The sequence below is a fragment of the Leuciscus leuciscus genome (assembly GCF_965113295.1).
Source record: "Leuciscus leuciscus genome assembly, chromosome: 16".
NCBI lineage: Eukaryota > Metazoa > Chordata > Actinopteri > Cypriniformes > Leuciscidae > Leuciscus > Leuciscus leuciscus.
The window spans coordinates 32,377,232-32,397,214 of record NC_138740.1 but is presented as its reverse complement, the minus strand read 5'-3'; the positions used below and the strand labels follow the sequence as shown (position 1 = coordinate 32,397,214).

The 19,983-nt window shown below is 37.6% G+C and overlaps 1 protein-coding gene across 2 annotated transcripts in view; it reads left to right on the top strand.

The window, feature by feature from the left end:
* The first annotated feature begins 459 nt into the window (after positions 1 to 459).
* The window catches only part of ap3b1a (adaptor related protein complex 3 subunit beta 1a), a 59,852-nt gene continuing 40,328 nt past the window's right edge, over positions 460 to 19,983 (top strand). For both annotated transcript variants that reach the window (XM_082141578.1, XM_082141577.1), the window contains exons 1-16: positions 460 to 787; positions 6,781 to 6,856; positions 6,953 to 7,027; positions 8,791 to 8,886; positions 9,473 to 9,633; positions 9,723 to 9,789; positions 12,699 to 12,881; positions 13,194 to 13,343; positions 14,788 to 14,885; positions 14,978 to 15,032; positions 16,222 to 16,293; positions 16,422 to 16,484; positions 16,957 to 17,089; positions 18,148 to 18,257; positions 18,394 to 18,570; positions 18,644 to 18,830. In XM_082141578.1, the coding sequence (XP_081997704.1) occupies positions 642 to 787; positions 6,781 to 6,856; positions 6,953 to 7,027; positions 8,791 to 8,886; positions 9,473 to 9,633; positions 9,723 to 9,789; positions 12,699 to 12,881; positions 13,194 to 13,343; positions 14,788 to 14,885; positions 14,978 to 15,032; positions 16,222 to 16,293; positions 16,422 to 16,484; positions 16,957 to 17,089; positions 18,148 to 18,257; positions 18,394 to 18,570; positions 18,644 to 18,830 (1,849 nt within the window). In that variant the 5' untranslated portion in view covers positions 460 to 641. The remainder of the gene's footprint in view (positions 788 to 6,780; positions 6,857 to 6,952; positions 7,028 to 8,790; positions 8,887 to 9,472; positions 9,634 to 9,722; positions 9,790 to 12,698; positions 12,882 to 13,193; positions 13,344 to 14,787; positions 14,886 to 14,977; positions 15,033 to 16,221; positions 16,294 to 16,421; positions 16,485 to 16,956; positions 17,090 to 18,147; positions 18,258 to 18,393; positions 18,571 to 18,643; positions 18,831 to 19,983) is intronic.

The window sequence follows — 19,983 nt, the reverse complement described above, 5'->3', positions numbered from 1 at the left end:
TCTTTTTTATAATTAAAAATAATATATATTAATGCAAAAGCAAATACACATACGTTTACAACTCACAACAGATATTAAAGGGTAACTAAACCCTAAAAAAAACTTTTTTTTAGTTAATGATTTGTAAGACTGGGGCTTTATTAGTGCTGTTCATTGATTCGAGTAATTTTTTTTAGAAATTTGGGTATAAATTGTTTTAATTCAATATATGGTGTAAAAACGTGTTGCCCTCTTCAGGTTGAAAAAAAAAAGAAAGAAAAATGCCTTGAGTCCCCTATTTTTTCCAATGTTCCTCCCTCCCTTTTATATACCACACACACTCAATTGTACATTATATAAAAAAAAAAGCATAAATATACATTGTACACAATGTAAAGTTAAGGGGGAATGAACAGGGAATGAAGAGTGATGTGTGTGTTTGATCTACGTCACGCTGCCGTCATGTGACGGTCATGTGACTCCAGCTCACTTCCGACTCTGCGTGGAAGAGAGGAAAAAGTTGCACGTCAGGAGTCAAAAAGTTTTTTTTCGTGCGATTCATTCAGTGAAAAATAGCAGCGCGACATTGTTTAAACACAGCTGCCTTTACCGGAGGATAACTAAGATTGTGCTGCTGTAGTGAGCGCTGTGAGTCGGGGTAAATGCTCGGGATGTCCGCCAACAGTGTGTCGTATAACGATCAGGGCTCGGTGGAGTCCGGCGTGGACGCGGCGCAGGAGAACAGCAACATCAGCAGCGGCGGCAGTGGAGGGGCCGCGTTCAGCCTCTTCAGCGCTGACTGCAAGAAGTAAGAGTTCACACACACACACACACACACACACACACACACACACACACACACACACACACACACACACACACACACACACCCCCACAGATGTGCACGAAGCAGTCTACGTCATGGTCGTTCACACTACTGAAGCTGATGTTTTTATGTATGCTCCTTAATAACATACTGGTAAACGTTGATTTAATTCTTTATTTACTGTGGTTTTCAGTTTCCACAGATATATATTATTATTAGATAAGATCAACTGCCTGTTTAATATTTGCATGGAGCCAGTCTCATAGAGTTATCATCACTGATAGGCCAGTGTAAGTTTGACAGATCTGTCATTTGCTTTTTCGGTTCAGTGGGTTGTGTCGTCACAAACAATTTCACATCTGAAAATGTACATACAGTTTAAAGGGATTGTTCACCCCAGAAATGTTTGGTTACCAACATTCTTCAAAATATCTCTTTTTGAAACGAGATGAGGATGAGTAAATGATGAGAGAATTTTAATTTTGGGGTGAACTATCCCTTTAAATGATTGCTTTTGTGTCATGTATTTTTCATTGTTGATGCAAAAGTTGTCATCAATATTGTTATCAACCTGGTTGACATAATAGATGAGGTTTTGTGGAATATGCAAACATAATTTATGTGTTTGATAGTCTTGCTTCAGTAAGACTAACAAACGTAAAAATATATTGCTTAAAAAACTAGGGATGCACCGATACGAACATTTCAGCCGATACAGATCATTCTTTATATTTGAAAGCAGATAACCGATATATTGGCTGATAAATCTAAATCCAAATTTTTATACAATTTGGAAGAGCCTGATTACAAAAACAAAATTCTCACCATTAAAAGCCATGTCCCAAGCACACAATTATAAATGTTCTCATTGTGTAATTTGGGCTGAACATCTTTTGAAGTGATTCCAATCATATTTCAAGCAATTCAAAGCCATCATGGCGAACAGTGCGCATCTAAAAATGTCTCAGCTGAAGGAAATAATCCATTATTTATCGGCTTTAATACATTGGCCACATTTTCTTATCGGGCCGATAACATTAAAACGAACTTGTATCGGCCGATACCGATATGTTGGCCGATATATTGTGCATCCCTAAATAAAAATATCTGAATTTTCTGGTGGGTCAGCATAACCTTTGAGTCTTGTGTTTTGTCTTGCAAACTCATGCAGTTGGTTGTTGCAGTCCTCCTCCAGCAGGGGGCAGTATGCCTGTAATATTAGAGTACTATTGATCCTCTGGTGAGGGTAGGCTATCACATCAAGGTAGTTGTGAAACTAGGCCTGGGTCATAACATTATTGTTTTTACTGAGGTGTTTCATAAGGTGCTGTCTGGATTGATTTACATACTGTATTGTTTTTGCTATTTGTCCAGACTATCTCAGTGTTTGTCTTCTCCAGCCTCTTTGTGAAGGCCATAGACAGGGCTGACGTCAACCCTTATGTCCTCTTCCCATGGGATCTTAACTCCATTTAGCTCTGTTCCTGCGATTATGGTACCGAATGACAAATTTCCCTCCTTCGACAGGAAGTCTGATACTGTTTCCTGCATTAATGAGCCTGTTAATTGTTTAATACGATGAGACATATGAGAATTGGGTCATTTATTATGGCGCAAATAGACTTCACTGCTGGTTAGTCTTTATTTATTCACTCTTACTACATTGTATGGCTTTCTTTCTGTGGTTAAGAGGGTCATTGTTTGTGTGTGGTATTGTTTGCTTTCTAATATCTGCTTCCTGAATTCAAGAGCATGGTTTTCTGCCATAGCTGATGTTTAAGATGGGGTTTGTGTGTGTGTGTGTGTTATTGGTATGTTGAGGGTAATAACGGTAATTCTTAATGTTATTTAGGCCTAACTGAATTGGCTCTCTCACATGACTGCAAGCAGGAGACTGAAGTCATGTGGACCGAGAGAGAAGCCTTGAGAATGAGACACAGGGACAACAACACGAGAACACACACTTAAAGGCACAGTTCACCAAAAAAATAAAAAGTGTCATATGCGTATATTATGCCAATTGCCAAACCTGTATGACTTAGGCTACTTTCTTCTCTGGAACAAAACGTTAGATATATTAGATTTAAATTGTGATGATATAGAAAATATCTATACGGGTCTTTTTTCCATTATGCTTGATTGTGCTCTCAGCTCCAAAATGGACAAAAAACATAATAAAAGTAGTCTATACAACTCATGCGTCGTATTTCAAGTAATTTGATAGTTTTGTGTAACAAAAATCTTAAAACACTTGCGGTCTTCATGCCTACTTGAACACTATGGCCACACTCCGGATATACGTCATAAGTATACAAGTGGCCAAGTGCACAGACCTCAAGTGAGGGTATTATTTGGACAGGCCCAATAATGAAAACCATCTCAAAATAATGATTTGTTCTCTGGTTGAACTCCTTGATTCACTAAGTCATTTGCATCAGTTCTCGAGTCGAGATGGAACTAGTCACTGGATGGAATTTTTTTCCGAAAATAACAACTTCAATTTTTTTCTGTTCCTCTAACAAAGCTTTCATACGACTTTAGAAGACGGAAAATATTATACGGACCACTTTCATTCACAAACATGTTCAGTGAGTCAGTGAGATGACCTCAAGTTTGTGAACAAATCAGATCAGTTCATGAACGAATCATTTAAAGGCGCTCTAAGCGATGTTGGGTGACGTCACTTCTTGTTAATGTTCAAAGTATTGTCAAACAAAACGGAGGCTAGCTCGACCCTCCCTCCTCCTCATGCCGTTCCCTTCCGTGCTTTTTCGATGTAAATTCGGGACTTTGCGCGTTCCTTCTCCCAAAATTCAAGAGAATATAATTCTAACGTTAGTCGTTGTCGTTGTCTAGGACATCTCTCCTCTAGCTAACTTCCCTCTTCATGCTTCTCTCTCCTCCACACCCCCCTTCATGTGCACATGCACTAACCCCCCACCCTCACCCCCAAATCATTCTTGTCATTTATTGGCTGGAACACTGTTTATGTTTCGTGGTCCAGGCTGGGCCAGTTTGTTTTTGTTGCCGTTTGTGGAGCCTGAGCTGTCTGCAGAGACCGCGTTTTTTTACAGTGTGTTCAGGGGACAGGCGGCTAGCAGATAGTGAGGAGATGTTTGCTGTATGTGACAAAAAATGTTTCGTCATAGAAAACACGTGACATCGCTTAGAGCACCTTTAAATCCATTTTGTGAACTAGCTCAAACCCCTTACATTTAGCTCAAAATAAATAATGATTTGTTCACGGCTTCTGTTTTCTGGTTAAACTCATTGATTCACTGAGTCATTGAGTCACTTGGAGGGGAAGATTATGAGTAAATAATGACTTGTGTAAATTTGCAGCTTAAAAGCCTGCGTTTACTATCACCTGTGTAAATGGCATACAGGTTTGCAACGACATGAGGGTAAATAATGACTTTTTACTAAATTACTGCTTGTGTGAAAGTGGTTACTTTTTCAATCCAACAGATTTTATCCAGCGTTTTCAACCAGTTGAATATGGCCAGTTAAACACATTGCCTGGCCATGTGCGTAAAATATTCTTCCCGTTCCTGCCTCCAGTTCACTATTTGGATTTGACTTTTGTTTCAGACTTGTTATATTTTGTTGCCTTGGTTGGCAGAGGAAGTTTCACGTTATCAGAATAAGCAGACCTGCCGTGAACTACAAACACAAGCAAAGAACGCGGTTCTGCGGAGGTGATGAAAGTCTTGGGTTGAAGATAAGAGCCTCTATGCTTCCTCTGACGGGAGACGACCGCTCCCGCAAAGAAATACCACAGCTGGAGTCGGCTCTCCAGCCTTTCTGTTTTGACCTCGCTGGACTTCCTTTACATTTTACCCACTTCTCAGTTTGGCTACTATTCACAACTGGCACTCAAAGGGACCCAACTTGTAACCTCTGGATCTAGTTGATCATTTTAGTTTGAGCATTCCTGATAGTTTCAGACATCAGGAACACCCTCCAGCCTTGTTGACCTCTCTGGACTTTTTTCTCCCTTTTCCCCTCTTCCTAGTTTGGCTAGTCACATCTGGCACTCAAAAGGACGCAAGCTTTGGATCTGCTGAGATTGAGCATCTCTCAACCTAATCAAGACCTGAGGCTTTATCATACTCTAACGGAGAACCAAAAGAAAGAAGCAGGAGAACTGGGATGGAAACGGAGGGAATTCAATTCAGGCTTCAGTCTATGATAAGAGTGAACCATTGTAACCTTGCTGGTCTCTCAGCGCTCATGGATTTAATTAATGTGTGATGGGCACACTGGATGGTTGTGCGACTACTGCACGTGGCCAGTAACCAGATGATTGAGTCTGACTGGAGGATAGTGCTATCTTGTCCCTCTCTGGTCCTCTCAACGGCATCGGTGGAGAGAAAGGAACCCCAGTAGATGTTGTCTTTCATCCCCTCTCAAACTTTCTCTTGGCTTTTGCTTCTGAGACCTGGTCTTCTGGGTTGATTTGAAGAACTGGTCGATCTTGTAATCCTGTTTGGATGGTTTCTTCATGGATTTACAAAGATGAGCGAGGTCTGAGAAACCTCTTGTGATGGACAGATGAATGGCTCTTCTAACGCATCCAGTTTTTTTTTTGATCATCTTGACCTTCTCTACCACTGGTTTGTGGTTTTAGTAATTCTGTACATGTCTAAGATGAACGGAGGATTGGGTAGCTTGCGCTTGGAGGCCGCTGGAGCGCTGCGGACCGCTCTCGTCTCCGCCGAGAACCTTCAACTCACGCTGAAATCAGACATCAGCTCGGAGGAACAGGCTCTGACCAACAACCACAGCAGTGGTAATGGGGAGAAACCAAGCAGAGGGTATGAGAAGTGTTCAAGTAAAGCCAAGAAAACCTGTTTTCTGGAAATAAAAGTCATGATTTTCATGCCCAGCGAGATTAAATAACTTTGAAACAAGGAATTTGTTTCTGAGGTATGAAAAATAGGCACAGATGTAGTGGTTTTCAGTGCTTTCCTTCTTTTGCTCCTTTATTTTCAAAGTCTGTTCATTAGCTTGTCGACTTATTCATTCATTCATTCATTCATTCATTCATTCATTCATTCATTCAAACACTCACATGATGGTATGAACCTCTTTATAATCCAGTTCCTTTTGCTTAAATAATAGTCATCTATGACATGATTGCAAATGTCATTAATTGTCTGAAGAATGTGCCTCTCACATGGTATCTATGTAAATGACAGAGTTGTGCGGACACAGGAATGACAAGCATCCGCACAGACTAATCTAGTATGTCTGACTGTCATCCATCTGCTTGAATGGAGATGATTTGTTTTCATGAATTCTGTGTTTTTGGGGCTGTAGGCCAGGGATTCCTAAACGTTTTTGTCAGCAAAATGACTGACCTAAAGTATTTAACTTAGGTAATATTTTAATAATTTAACAAAACATTTCTAGGTTCATGGTTCTCTGATGTTGGTTAATGTCATGACATGCAGGTAAATCATTTTAAAATTTCAGTACCTGACCCATATGGCCTTGTGCTAGTATATATTATTGTATAGTTAAAATGTATATATATATATATATATATATATACTTGCACTTTGAAACAAAGTGCAAGACCCCGTGTCTCTGAGCTCCAGAGGACAGCAGCATTCGGCACACAGCTGCCCAGCGCAGAGTGTCGGACGTATATATATATATATATATATATATATATTGGGGATTTTGTTTTTAGAAATAGTTTTTTCAGTAGTTCTACCGTTTTGAAACTGAAAAAAAATGCTTTTGTTTATAATAGATATTATAGGGGTAATACAGATATCTTTTATGTTTTACTAAATAAAATAACTGAATGTTAACTAAGAATAAAGTAATTCAGTTGAACTGAATTGACAGCTCTACTCTCATTTCATCAGTAAAACGATATCATTTTAATGTTGAATGTCAGTGACTCAAATGGTTCATCCTAGGTGTTTAGTTACTGTAACACTGAATCCTCTGTTTCTCTGCAGAAATGAAGATCTGAAGGAGATGCTGGAAAACAGCAAAGAGTCTCTGAAGCTGGAGGCTATGAAGAGGATAGTCGGGGTACGTCATTCTGGGAGGCCGAGGTCTCGTATTAAGATCATGTTAAAAATGACTACATCAGTGTGATGCTTCATTCATGTTCATCTCTCTTATCAGTTGATTGCCAAGGGTAAGAATGCATCCGAACTTTTTCCAGCAGTGGTGAAGAACGTTGCAAGTAAAAACATTGAGGTAAGAAAAGATTTAAAACACTGACATGCTCAAAACTGCACGCAACATGCAAAAATGTGTTGAATCAGTTTTCCTCAAGTTCTTTGCTCTGGTTTGATTTGAAAGTGAAAATCGTTCGACAGTTGTGAGGACCTCTGTGGACAGGGGGCTATTTTTGATCAGGCATCTGACAGGGAAGGCTTTGTTGATGAAGAATTAATGTTTAGATGGAAAGAAGAATGAATGTTTAGATGGAAAGAAGAATGAATGTTTAGATTGAAAGAAGACTGTTTGGACAGGATGATGGAAAGACATGAGAGGTGGTTGGGAAAAACGTCCAGGCTGAAGAGGATGGCTGGTGTTTTGAGGGGCCGGTGTGTAATTGGTGGTCTAGGGGTCCAGTCACGTTCTCTGTCTCCCCCACGTCCGACACTCCGCGCTGGGCAGCTGTGTGCCGAATGCTGCCGCCCTCTGGAGCTCAGAGACACGGGGTCTCTGGCATTGATCCACACACACACACACACACACACACACACACACACACACACACACACACACACACACACACACACACACACACGCAACCGACCCTTCAATAAGCTCCACCCCGCTTTAGTTTATGTTGCTAACTGAGACAAGCTGAACAGAATATGCTATAGGAGTAACAATTAAATGAATTTCAGTAAAATGTTCATTATTGATATTATTATTTTTGAGGGTTTAATTATGTTATGGCATAAAAATCATTTTATCTGCTCTTTTTCTCTAAAGCAATTGTTAAATTACACCATCATGTTTTAAACTTTTTGATCCCATGACCCCCAAAAATATGAGCATCCTCTTACATTATCCTCAAATAATTACTTAATACAATATTTAGTTTATTTTTAGTTTATTTTCAAGGTGAATGATATGTCTTTATTTATTTTAGTTTTAACTTTATTTTTTTATGTATTATTTTATTGTATTACTACTTTTATTTAGCTTTATCACTATTATTTTATTACTTTTAATTTAATTTATTATTTTTTTATTTACTTTATTACTTATTTTAATTGCCTTTTATGTTTTCCTCTGAACATCCTCCGGCTGATCCCCTGGCACATCCTTGCTTCCTCAGTTTGAAAACCCCTGGTTTAATTCTTAGGATTTATTAAAGATTTGGCAAACAAATTAGAAAAGCACTTTTCTTTGTGCTCCTTGTGTCCCTATTTCAAACGACCTATCAACAACAATCTTGCGTGAAAAAACAAGCCCTCTGTTCCTCATATAATTCGGTTTCATAAATGCCAGCGGTTCATTTAGCCGCTGTCTAATTAACATGCGCATGGATGCTCCAATCCCTGATCAGCAGGCCGCTGTATGTAAATGTGATTAACCAGAGGGGCAGATGGGTAATGTCTCTCTTTATGAAGTGAGTGATGTTTTTCCATTTGGCTGGTAATCGCTGTGGTGATGATGATGGAATGCGTTGCCGTGACTCCCTGATCGCTAATGACCTCTCGTCACCTCGAGAGCTGGACGCAATTAAACGGAGGGCCGACCTTTGACCCTTCACCTTTGAGCACAAGCAGATCAGACTGTTTCATGATAGACTCCGAGTTATTAAGATGAAAAATGAGTTTGGGTTTGGAGGATGCTTGATTATCTGCTTCTTAAAGTTTTGTGTTTCTTTCCTCAAGTGTTTTAGTAGGAAACTATAACACAAACAAAAGCAAATGAACCCACAATAACTGGATTGTTTTTATATTTTGTATTTAATATTTTGTGCGTGTATGCTTTAGCTGAAGAAGCTGGTGTACGTGTACCTCGTCCGGTATGCAGAGGAACAGCAGGATCTCGCCCTCCTGTCAATCAGCACCTTCCAGCGGGCCCTCAAGGTAAGTCCCGCCCCTTTCATCTTCAGTGGTTTAACATTTGAAAATGAATTAAAACAGCCATAAATATTAGTATAGTCATTTTACAGTTATGTAAAATAAAATTGGTAACACTTTACAATAAGGTTTCATTAGTTAACACTAACACTAGCATTTTTATTAACTAACATTAACAAAGATTAATACACACATTAACAACTAAACCTCTCATGGTTAGCTCCTATTAGTTAATACATTAACGTTAACAAATTAAACCTTATTGTAAAGTGTTACAATAAAATTATTATAATACTAACTTTTTATTTTGGTGAAATATTACAATAGTAATATTTAGTGTTTTAGTAATTTTCATATTTTTTTAAGTGATAAAGATAATAATGGTTAAGATTATAATTATTATTATCATTTTACAGCCATATTGATATACAATAACAAAATGTTTGATTCCCCCCCCCCTTGTTGTGTAGCCATAGTCTCCTCCCATTATGTTCCGCCCCTTTTTGCATAGAATAGCAATTTTGCCTGTATTTTAGATCAGCACTGATTTAACACATTTTCATCATTTGTGTGTGTGTGTGTGTGTGTGTAGGATCCAAATCAGCTGATCAGAGCGAGCGCTCTCAGGGTCCTGTCCAGTATCCGAGTTCCCATCATCGTCCCCATCATGATGCTGGCCATCAAAGAATCATCCACCGACCTTTCACCTTACGTCCGGAAAACCGCCGCTCACGCCATTCAGAAACTCTACAGGTAATCTACACGTTCATACAGATGTCCTCACTGAATGCTAATGAATGAGGGTGTTTTACACTGTTTTCTCTCTGCTTTTTTGTTTCCAGTCTGGACCCTGATCAGAAGGAGCATCTGATCGAAGTGATCGAGAAACTCCTGAAAGACAAAAGCACGGTAAAATAACTCGACACACACACAACCCGTTTTTCTATTCTTGAGCCATTACGATAATCTTGCTAGTTATTAATACCTAATTAATTGTACATATAATTGAGATTTAATAGAATTAAATGGTCTGTTTTGCACTTAAATTGCATGTTTATTTTATGAATAGTTGTTCCTGTTTTTTCTTCATACGCATATATTGCACTCGGGTAAACATTATTTATTATTTATTTAAAATGAGTTCATTACTAATTAAATAATGACTAAGAATGGCTAACTTAAAAATTCCAAATATTTCTATTTTTGTTCCACTTTTGAGGAGTTTTTTTTAAGCCTATACATAACATGCCGAAAGAGAGAGGAATATGTAGTTCTCTAGGATGACTATATGGGGTAGTGATTTAATTGTCACAGTGATGTAAATCATAACAGTGTATATTGTAATTGTGTTGAATAATGAAGCCGATCTGTTTTAACTGAAGTCCATTCATTCTCATTTAAGTCGGCATGAAACGGAAGTTGCGATAGTCTTTTCTTCTCTATTGTGACGTATGTTTGAGTTAAGCGGCACAATGTATATTGTAAGCGGTGTTAAACAAATGAGCTGAATTGAATTAAACTAATCAAACCCAGTGCATTGATTTACATTAACTTTCATTTACAGCTCTCAACCAGCAGATGGTGCAACAACACCACATTCCTTCCTATCTCACCTCCCTATCTCTATTCTTCTCTCTATCTGAAACACTACTCACAGTCAAATAAGCGCTTTCTGACCGCACGATATCCCCAACAGGGCCTTGGACACAAAGTCTCAGCGATGCATTATCATAAAGCATGCTCAGCTTCAGATCTGAATTACGTCTGCTCATGATGTGGGGTTTCAGCTCACGTTGTCATGTTTTTTATCCTCATAGGCTTTTAGTGCAGAGCTGTATTTCACCTGTAGAGCTTCCCGAATATGCACTGGTAAAAGTTTATTGTGACATACAGTAATAGACATCTCTTTGAGCTTCCAGTGTGTAAGTGTGTGTACAGGAAGCTCACTGCGATTTGTGTTCCTGCTCAAGAAATATGAGTACGCAATGTGTGTGTCTTCAGTGTGACCGGCAAGCATAGCATCAATCACAGCGACGGCGTTCCAGCATCTCTCTCTATCTCTCCTCGCTCGCTGATGACCCAGCATTCCCTGTTTCCTCTCCCGTCAGTACGCCCGGCCTTAATTAGAATTCATGACAAAATGGATCCAGGGAAACGTCCTGTACCCTTCATAATTTTACAGGAAATTTATTGTTATTAGAGGAACCATTTGCTTAGTGTGATTTTTCCATTAAGGTCTTGTCAAGCAGCAGAGATAGCAGAGGTTTGTTGATGAGGTGTGTGTAAGTAAGAGCTTTGTTGATGGTGTGTGTGTAAAGAGCTTTGTTGATGGTGGATGGAGTTTACCTTGGAGATCTTGTTGGGTAATATGGGAACAGAAAGATGGGGAGAAGATGGCTTAAGATGAACCTTAAATAGAAAGATAGACCAGAAAACAACTGTTACCTCAGTAGAACCAGATGAAGGAGTGTACATTTTACACATCAGTTTTAAAGGGATAGTTTACCTAAATATGAATATCATCTTTTGTGTTCAGCAGAAGAAAGATATTCAAACAGGTTTGGAATAGTTACAATAGTAAAAATTTTAGCACAATCAAATATACCTTAGTATATCTTGAGTTGAACTTCAGCACTATGTCCGGATAACTAAAGTGCATTAAGTACTAAATAAGCTTTTCCAATTGAGCAGACTTGAAGTATATCAGTTTAGTATAGCAAAAGTGCAATTGCAGGGTATTTATATGAAGTACATACATATGTAAATGTATCTGTAGTATACTTAGCATTAAATAAATGTACTTTAAATACATTTTAGTATATTTATTTTTCACTAAATCATGGCTGCTGTGAAATATTTCGTTTTTTGTTTTGTTTTGTTCACCTGCCAATGTCCAATGTGGCAAAAAGTTCATTTTCATTCTTTTTTGTAAAGATTTAAGTGATCCGTTACCTGTAATTTCCTTTTCTCAGAGCTGGAATTGATGTCGCATGATGATGAATGAAGCACCTGACCTGCTCAAACTCTCCCTCTCCCTCTCTATCTCTTTGTGTTGTTTTCACACACTCTCTCTCATATACTGTAGTTCATTAGTCTAAAGTGAGAGTGGTGTGTTATATTAGCTTGGTGGGAAGCAGAACAGGTTGTCATCTTCCAAGCATCTGTTTGTTTTGAGACCACACTGAGGTTTGTAATTACGACGCATATATAACCTAATCAGCTTAATTTGCAATTATAAACCTCCAGCACAACTTTAGGGTTGCTGCAGGAGAAACGGGTGAGTGATAATTGCACAGAAGCTGTGGAGGTGTGTTTGTGTGTGACACTTATTTTTTCCTCTTTTTAAAAAAAATAAATAAAAAAAATTTCAATTAACTCCTTCATCGCTGTGTGCTTTTTTTCTGCATTGTGGCTGATTTGTAGATAGTACCTCCTTAAAATGTTCTATCTTTTTTTCCCCTTATTCATTCTATGGCAAGTTTTATACAAGTTTGACTACTTTTTAGAACCATTTAACCTTTTCAAATTATGTTCAAAATTTTATTTTGGTGTGTGTTCACATAGCAAGTGCCACTAAAGTCACCAAGTGTCAAACAAATCCAATAAATTGTAAAATGATCACCAGAGGGTTAAACATCTTGCTTTGAAACAGCCAACATTACTGGTATGGAATTATTTGATTGACACCACTGGAATGTGTAACAGCCAATCAAAATCAAGAATTCTAAACTTAAATTTACTACTGTACCACAGAGTAAAAGAACCACTTCTAACAGTTTTAAACCCTGCTTTTTGTTGTGTTTTTTTTTTTTTTGTAGCTGGTTGCCGGCAGCGTGGTGATGGCTTTTGAGGAGGTATGTCCAGACCGGATCGATTTGATCCATAAGAACTATCGGAAGCTGTGTAACATGCTGGTGGATGTGGAGGAGTGGGGTCAGGTCGTCATCATACACATGCTGACACGCTACGCCAGGACGCAGTTTGTGAGCCCGTGGAGAGAGGTGAGCTAGTGTGTGTGTCATTAAATCATTAAGCACAAATTGTATTTAATCATTATTTACATATTTGTAAAGCTCAGCTATCAAGAAAAGCGGTTTCAGTTGGACACGAAATTGCTGATCTGAATTTCATTTTCTTTTATCTTTTTCAATGCTAGCGTTGAGGGTTTCAGGTATGAAGGAGTGTTGGAGAGAGGACTATATATGATATAATTCTAAATTATGCTATGTAGTTTATTCAGTTTTGGCTTGAAGTTGGTTCGATTCATTAGATATTTGTATTCATTTGTTTATTAATCATGTGTGTGATTGTAGGATGCCGTGTTTGATGAGAATAACGAGAAAACCTTTTACGATTCTGAGGAAGAGAGGAGAGTGGATGAGTCCAAACCGTACATCATGGATCCAGACCACAGACTCCTGCTCAGAAACACTAAACCACTGTTACAGAGCAGAAACACTGCAGTGAGTACACACACACTCACACACACACACACACACACACACACACACACACACACACACACACACACACACACACACACACACACACACACACACACACACACACACACACACACACACACACACACACACACACACACACACACACACCTTGGGCTTCCATGTGTGCTATGGGGACTTTTTATGGTTATGGTTGGGGAATTTTTATACTTTACAAACTGTATATTCTATCCTCTAAACCTAACCTTCACAGAAAACTTTATGCATTTTTACATAAAAAAGAAAAAAGAAGATTTCTTTCGTGTGATTTATACGCTGTTTTCCTCATGGGGTCCAAAAAATTTCCATTTTGTCCCCACAATGTAGGGAATACCTGAACCACACACACACAGACACACAATGCCCTCTTTTATAATGAAGACCACATATAATTTGGCAGACAAGATGTTGCTTTGCACTTTTAAATGTTGATACAACAATATTAATCATAGTCATTTTTAATATAGTTTATTATTACAATTAATATTATAATTTAGTTAATACTATTCATCTACTTTTTCACCTCTCACAAGATGAAAGTATGAAAGTTGTCTAAATTGTACTTTTAAAGCTTTTTTTAGGTGGATAAACATCTAATCATGTATTAGTAACATGATTAGATGTACATAGTAACATCCTTTTTGCTTTATTAATTCATAATTTATCTGTAATATTACTCATATACTCTCATATCTCATATCTTTCTCCCTCTCTTGTGCTCTTTCCTATTCAGCTTTGAGCAATAGTGAAGGGCTTCACACCTGAGTGTGTGTTTTGTGTTTAAGTGTGTGTGTGCGTGTTTGGACCAAGGCTGTGTCAGACACAGCTCAATCACGTTACATACACTCAGCCTTAGAAATGTGCTCAGAAAATGTTATTCCTTCCTACATCACACACACAGAGTGACTCAAGTGCTCCATCAACCTGGAAGCTCAAGGTCTTGTGTGTATGTGTGTTTTTTGACGTTTGTGTGTGTGATATGTTTTGATTAAAACTTGTCCTGCTTTGTTCTACACTCAGTGTGCCCTCTGTCTTTATCAGCTCTCTCTCTTTCTCTCTCTGCTGGTTTAGTGGTTGATGTGTTGAAGTCTGCTGTCCTGTTCGTATATTGGGGTCAAAGTAATTTGGGGAAGACAAAATCATTACATACATTGAAGTCTTCCTAATCTATCACCATCTATCTCTTTTTCTATCTCTCTCTAACCCTCCTCTTCCTCTTTCTCTGACTTCACATTTCTCTGGGACTCTCCACCACGTCTCCCATTAATTTGTCTCTCTTTCTTACCTGTCTATCTCTTGCTCTCACTCCCTCTTTAAAAACGTACCATGGAAAAAGCGTGATAATATCGTGTTTTTGGATGCTACAATGCTTGGTCCTTCATTAATATAATCATCTTTTTTTTAGGTTGTGATGGCAGTATCTCAGCTCTACTGGCATTTGGCCCCTAAACATGAAATTAGCATCGTCACCAAGTCCCTGGTGAGACTCTTGAGGAGCCACAGGTAACACACTGAGAGAAACGGGATGGAAATATCATTATTATCAAATCTGTCAATCTAATTCCTGTTTTTGGTTTCTCTCTTGGCTCTTTTAGGGAAGTTCAGTATGTTGTGTTGCAGAACATCGCCACCATGTCTATTCAGAGGAAGGTACAGACTCACCGAAACATTCATCCCACAGTTCTCATGAAATCTGAACATATTATGAACAATGCTAATGATTTACAAGCAATTAGGCCTAAATGTGTTAGTTTATTTTAAGTGCTTAATCAGAGGTAAACAGTAAACATTGAGGTAAAATCAGAGGTAGGCTGGTATCCTGAGGGAAATCATGAGGTAAAATATAAAGTAAGTTGCATGGTAATATATCTGAGATAAAAAGTGAGGTAAAATGAGAGGTAGGCCTCAATTCTGAAGGAAATCATGAGGTAAAATATTAAGTTAATGATAAGGTAAGATCTGAGGTAAAAACTAAAGTAAAATCAGAGGTTGGCCTTAATTCTGAGGGAAATCGTGAGGTAAATTGCATGCTGATATATCTTAGGTAAAATGAGAGGCCTCAATTCTGAAGGACATCTAGAGATAAAATATGAAGTAAATCGCAAGGTAAGATCTGAGGTAAAATGAGAAAAAGGCCTCAATTCTGAGGGAACTCAAGAGGTAAAATATGAAGTAAATCATAATGTAAGATTTGAGGTAAACACTGAAGTAAAGTTTAGAAGTAGGCCTGAATTCTGAGTGAGATCATGAGGTAAAATAAGTAGCAAATTGCATGCTGATATATCTGAGGTAAACACTGAGGTAAAATGAGAAGTAGGCCTCAATTCTGAAGGAAATCTAGAGGTAAAATATGAAGTAAATAGCAAAATCTGAGGTTTCAATTATGTCTTCAGCAAACTGAGGGTAGTATCTGACATATTTTGTGTGATAAAATCCAAGATATCTCCTCAGGTAAACACTCAGTTATAATCTGAGGTATGCCTTTATTAGGTTTCAGATAAACAAAGGTAATGTCTGAAGAAAATCTGAGGTATCGAGTTATAATCTGACAAAAGTAATGATATCTGAAGTAAAATCTGAAGTAAATTATTCTGTAAAATCTGAGGTATACTGAACTCTCTGATGGTACAGCAGATGTAAATTCGGAGATGTAAACTAAGATGTATGCAGGTAAACAGTGAAGGATAATTCTGAGGTAAAATGCCAAACACTGATGTAGAATCTGAGGTACATGCTGAGGTAAAAAGCCTTAAGGTAATCACCGAGGTTACAAAACAAAAACGTAAGGTACACATTATAATCTGATTTGAACAGGTAAAACCTAAGGTATTTTTTTCAGGGGATGTTTGAACCCTTCATGAAGAGCTTCTATGTGAGGTCTACGGATGCCACACACATCAAAACACTCAAGGTATAACAGACTTGCCTTCATTTCATCATTGTTTTGTGTTGCAGCGCAGTGTTAATGCACAGTATCTGCTTGTTTGCTGATGTTTTGTGGTTTATCTGATGTTTATCTCATCTTTTTAAATTCTTCAGCTGGAGATTTTAACTAACCTGGCTAATGAAGCAAACATCTCCACCATACTGAGAGAATTCCAGGTAAAGTTTTATAGATTAAATTGATTTGTTTACTCTTATTATCTCTGTGTTTGCGAATTAAGCTTTACTCTTACCAGAAGAGGAGGGCTGCGTTTCAAAACCTACTCAGCTGCCTACCTAGACAGCAGTTTAGGCATCATAAAGCTGGTTGGCTGGTTTTATCTGGTCGGTCTTCCAGTTTAGTTATAGCTGGTTTAGCAGGGGTCTTGGCCACTTTAGATGGTCAGGCTGGGAGACCAGCTTGACAAGCTTAAACCAGTAAGACCAACCAATTACCAGCTTTGGCTGGTTTTAGCAGTTTTTTTTTCTGCAGGGTGAGGTAAAAGCTGAGGGGGACATTCTAAGTAGACTTTTGAGGGGAAATGATGAGGTTCGAATACATTTATGATGCTTAAAAATCCTATCTGGCAAGGCAGCTCACTAGGTTTTAAAACAGGAATGGCAGTTTTAAGCAAATGTTTGTGTGTTCCAGACATACGTGAAGAGTCAGGATAAGGCGTTTGCGGCGGCCACCATCCAGGCCATCGGCCGGTGTGCCACTGACATCTCTGAGGTGACCGACACCTGCCTCAACGGCCTGGTCCTGCTGCTGTCCAACAGAGACGGTAATCATACACTGACCTCATGAGCCTTTTGCTTTTTGTTCTTGTTAAGTTATTGTTCAATTATGAGTAGCAGTGCTTCTCATTGCCTGTTGGCACTATGATGAAGTTCATTATGTCTTATAGTGTAAAGACAAATTTGACAAAGACAGAGCCATTATCACCACAGATGGAGATTTGTAGACTTTCTAGACACAGACTTCTAAAACGCCCCCAAAAAAATATTTTGAACTTTAAACAATTGGATATAAACAATAACATATACTGTTGTTGAAATTATTTCAGTAGTTTAGTTTATCTACAAACTACAAACAAAAAAAGTAACTAACTACATTGACGTTATAGTGCTAGTGATATTTAAATGGATATACATTTGCAAGAATTCACGTTTGTGAATTTCTGCACTGATTACTCAATAAATCTGGTCTGATCTTTATTTAAATCACAATTATAGATAAACAACTAAAAACACACATTGTACTTTTTACATTGTTATTGAATTGAATACTCTTGAGTAATCATTCACAGTGCAGGGTGGAGAAATTAAGTGAAACCTTGGATTTAGTCATTTCTTTAGTGGCAAACCTCTGATGTAATTGTATAATCAGAGCAATGTTTACCTGACACAAACAATGAGGATCTCAGTAAGGGTGAAAGCATTAAATTTAACACATACAAACTTGAAAAACACTGTATTTGAGTTTAAAATATGCAGTATTTACCTACATGTGTGGATCACGGGGACTCAATGAATCTGTGAATCAAACAGCTTGATTTATCTGAATCTGAATGAATTGATTCACTAATATAACTCCCAGACTTTACATTTGAGAGCGAGAGGACATAATATGAGCATGTGTATGATTATTTCCTCACCTCGCTCAAATGTAAAGCTGCATGCACATTAAATTATATTAACTGAATGCACAGTAAGATACAATTTGATTGCTCCTTTTCCATAGTTACTCCACAAACACTGGTTACAACAGTTAGTTATTGTTACTACAGAAGAAAAAAAATCATACTATATTGGTGTATTTACGTGTTTCTTGTCTTTGTAGAGACTGTTGTCGCGGAGAGTGTTGTGGTCATCAAGAAACTTCTGCAGACTCAACCATCACAGCACAGTGACATCATCAAACATATGGCCAAACTCTTCGACAACATCACTGTGAGAGACGTGCACAATATTACACAACAGTAGTGCTGTTGTGTGTGCAACTGTAGTCTGATTACTAGGTTTTATTTACATCATGTAACATTACAATTTGATGTTCTGTGTATTTGGTGTCCATTTGCTTCTTTAGGTCCCAATGGCGAGGGCCAGCATCCTGTGGCTGATGGGTGAATACTGTGAACACGTGCCTAAAATCGCCCCTGACGTCCTGCGAAAGATGGCCAAGACCTTTACTAGTGAGGAGGACATTGTCAAACTGCAGATCGTCAACTTGGCTGCCAAACTCTACTTGACCAATTCCAAACAGGTGAAATCAAATCACACTTTGTATGTGTGTGTGTTTTGAATGTGCTTTATCTCACTTTCTTTCTCTCATACAGACGAAACTGCTGACTCAATACATATTGAACTTGGGCAAGTACGATCAGAACTATGACATCAGAGACCGAACACGGTTCATTCGTCAGTTGATTGTTCCCAACGAGAAGAGCGGAGCCCTGAGCAAGTACGCTCGTCGGATCCTGATGGCGCCCAAACCGGCTCCTGTTTTGCAGTCTGCCTTTAAAGGTTGGTAACATCTAGATCACACAGATCTCTGTAAAAAAATTTTTTTTAAATGAATGACTGGTAATACAAGGGTCGGGTATCATTTGAATTTTAACGATTCCAATTCTTCTTATCGATTCCTAATTTCAATTCCAATGAGGAAAAAAATCATTTTTTGTAGGTCTTATTGCAAAACATTTTATTTTAGCTGAATACCATGGACAAAAATCAACAGGCTAAAGAACACTTACACAAGGAACTTTTGCCTATGGTTTAAAAATACCATAGCAAAAACAACTAGCCTAACTAATATACATTTCAAGCATTATTAAAGACAAGTAAACACTCAGTAATTAAAAAAGACCAAATAAACAAATTAGCATTCACACAAATAAATACAACTGAACAAATATACTATTGAAATAAACAGTGTTTTAAAAATGTCAGGTACAGAAACTGTAATCAAATGTATAATAACACTGCATTTTATAAATAAAATATATTTATCCATCTATCTAATAATTATCAACTTATATTTATTATATTATAAATATAGTATTATATATATCAAATATAATAATTTGTTTATTTATTTATTTATTCTCCACCTGAAACTGCAGGTACAAAATCCAAATAATGTAGATTTTCATGCCTGGAAAAGTCATAAAGAGTCATTTATATTTCTACAGTGAATATATTTTTTTTACAGTTAAGTAGTAAAATATTTTATCAGCTAGAAATTGCTTTTTTTAATCTCTATACATTTTTTTTTTTTAATAATGACATTTCAAATAATGTAGATTTTTCGGTCTGGAAAATTCATAAAAAGTTGTTTAAATTTCTATAGTGAATATTTTTGTAGTTAAGTACTCTAGTAAAAAATATTTTATGAGCTAGAAATTGCTTTTTATTGCTGCAATCTGTTAAAATGATTTTTTTTAAATGAATGACTTTTATTGCAAATCATGGGAATTCATGGGAAATGATAAGATCCCTGAAATCATTCTGTCTAAGATTTGAACTTACAACCTTTCAGTTTCCACCCCAGATCCATAACTCCTAGGCCATATCTTTTGTGTTTAAAGCTTTGGTGCGTGAGAAATCAGCTGAAGCAGTCATGCTCTGATTCTGAATTATACCACCACATCTATATGAACTTAAGAGTTCTGCTGAC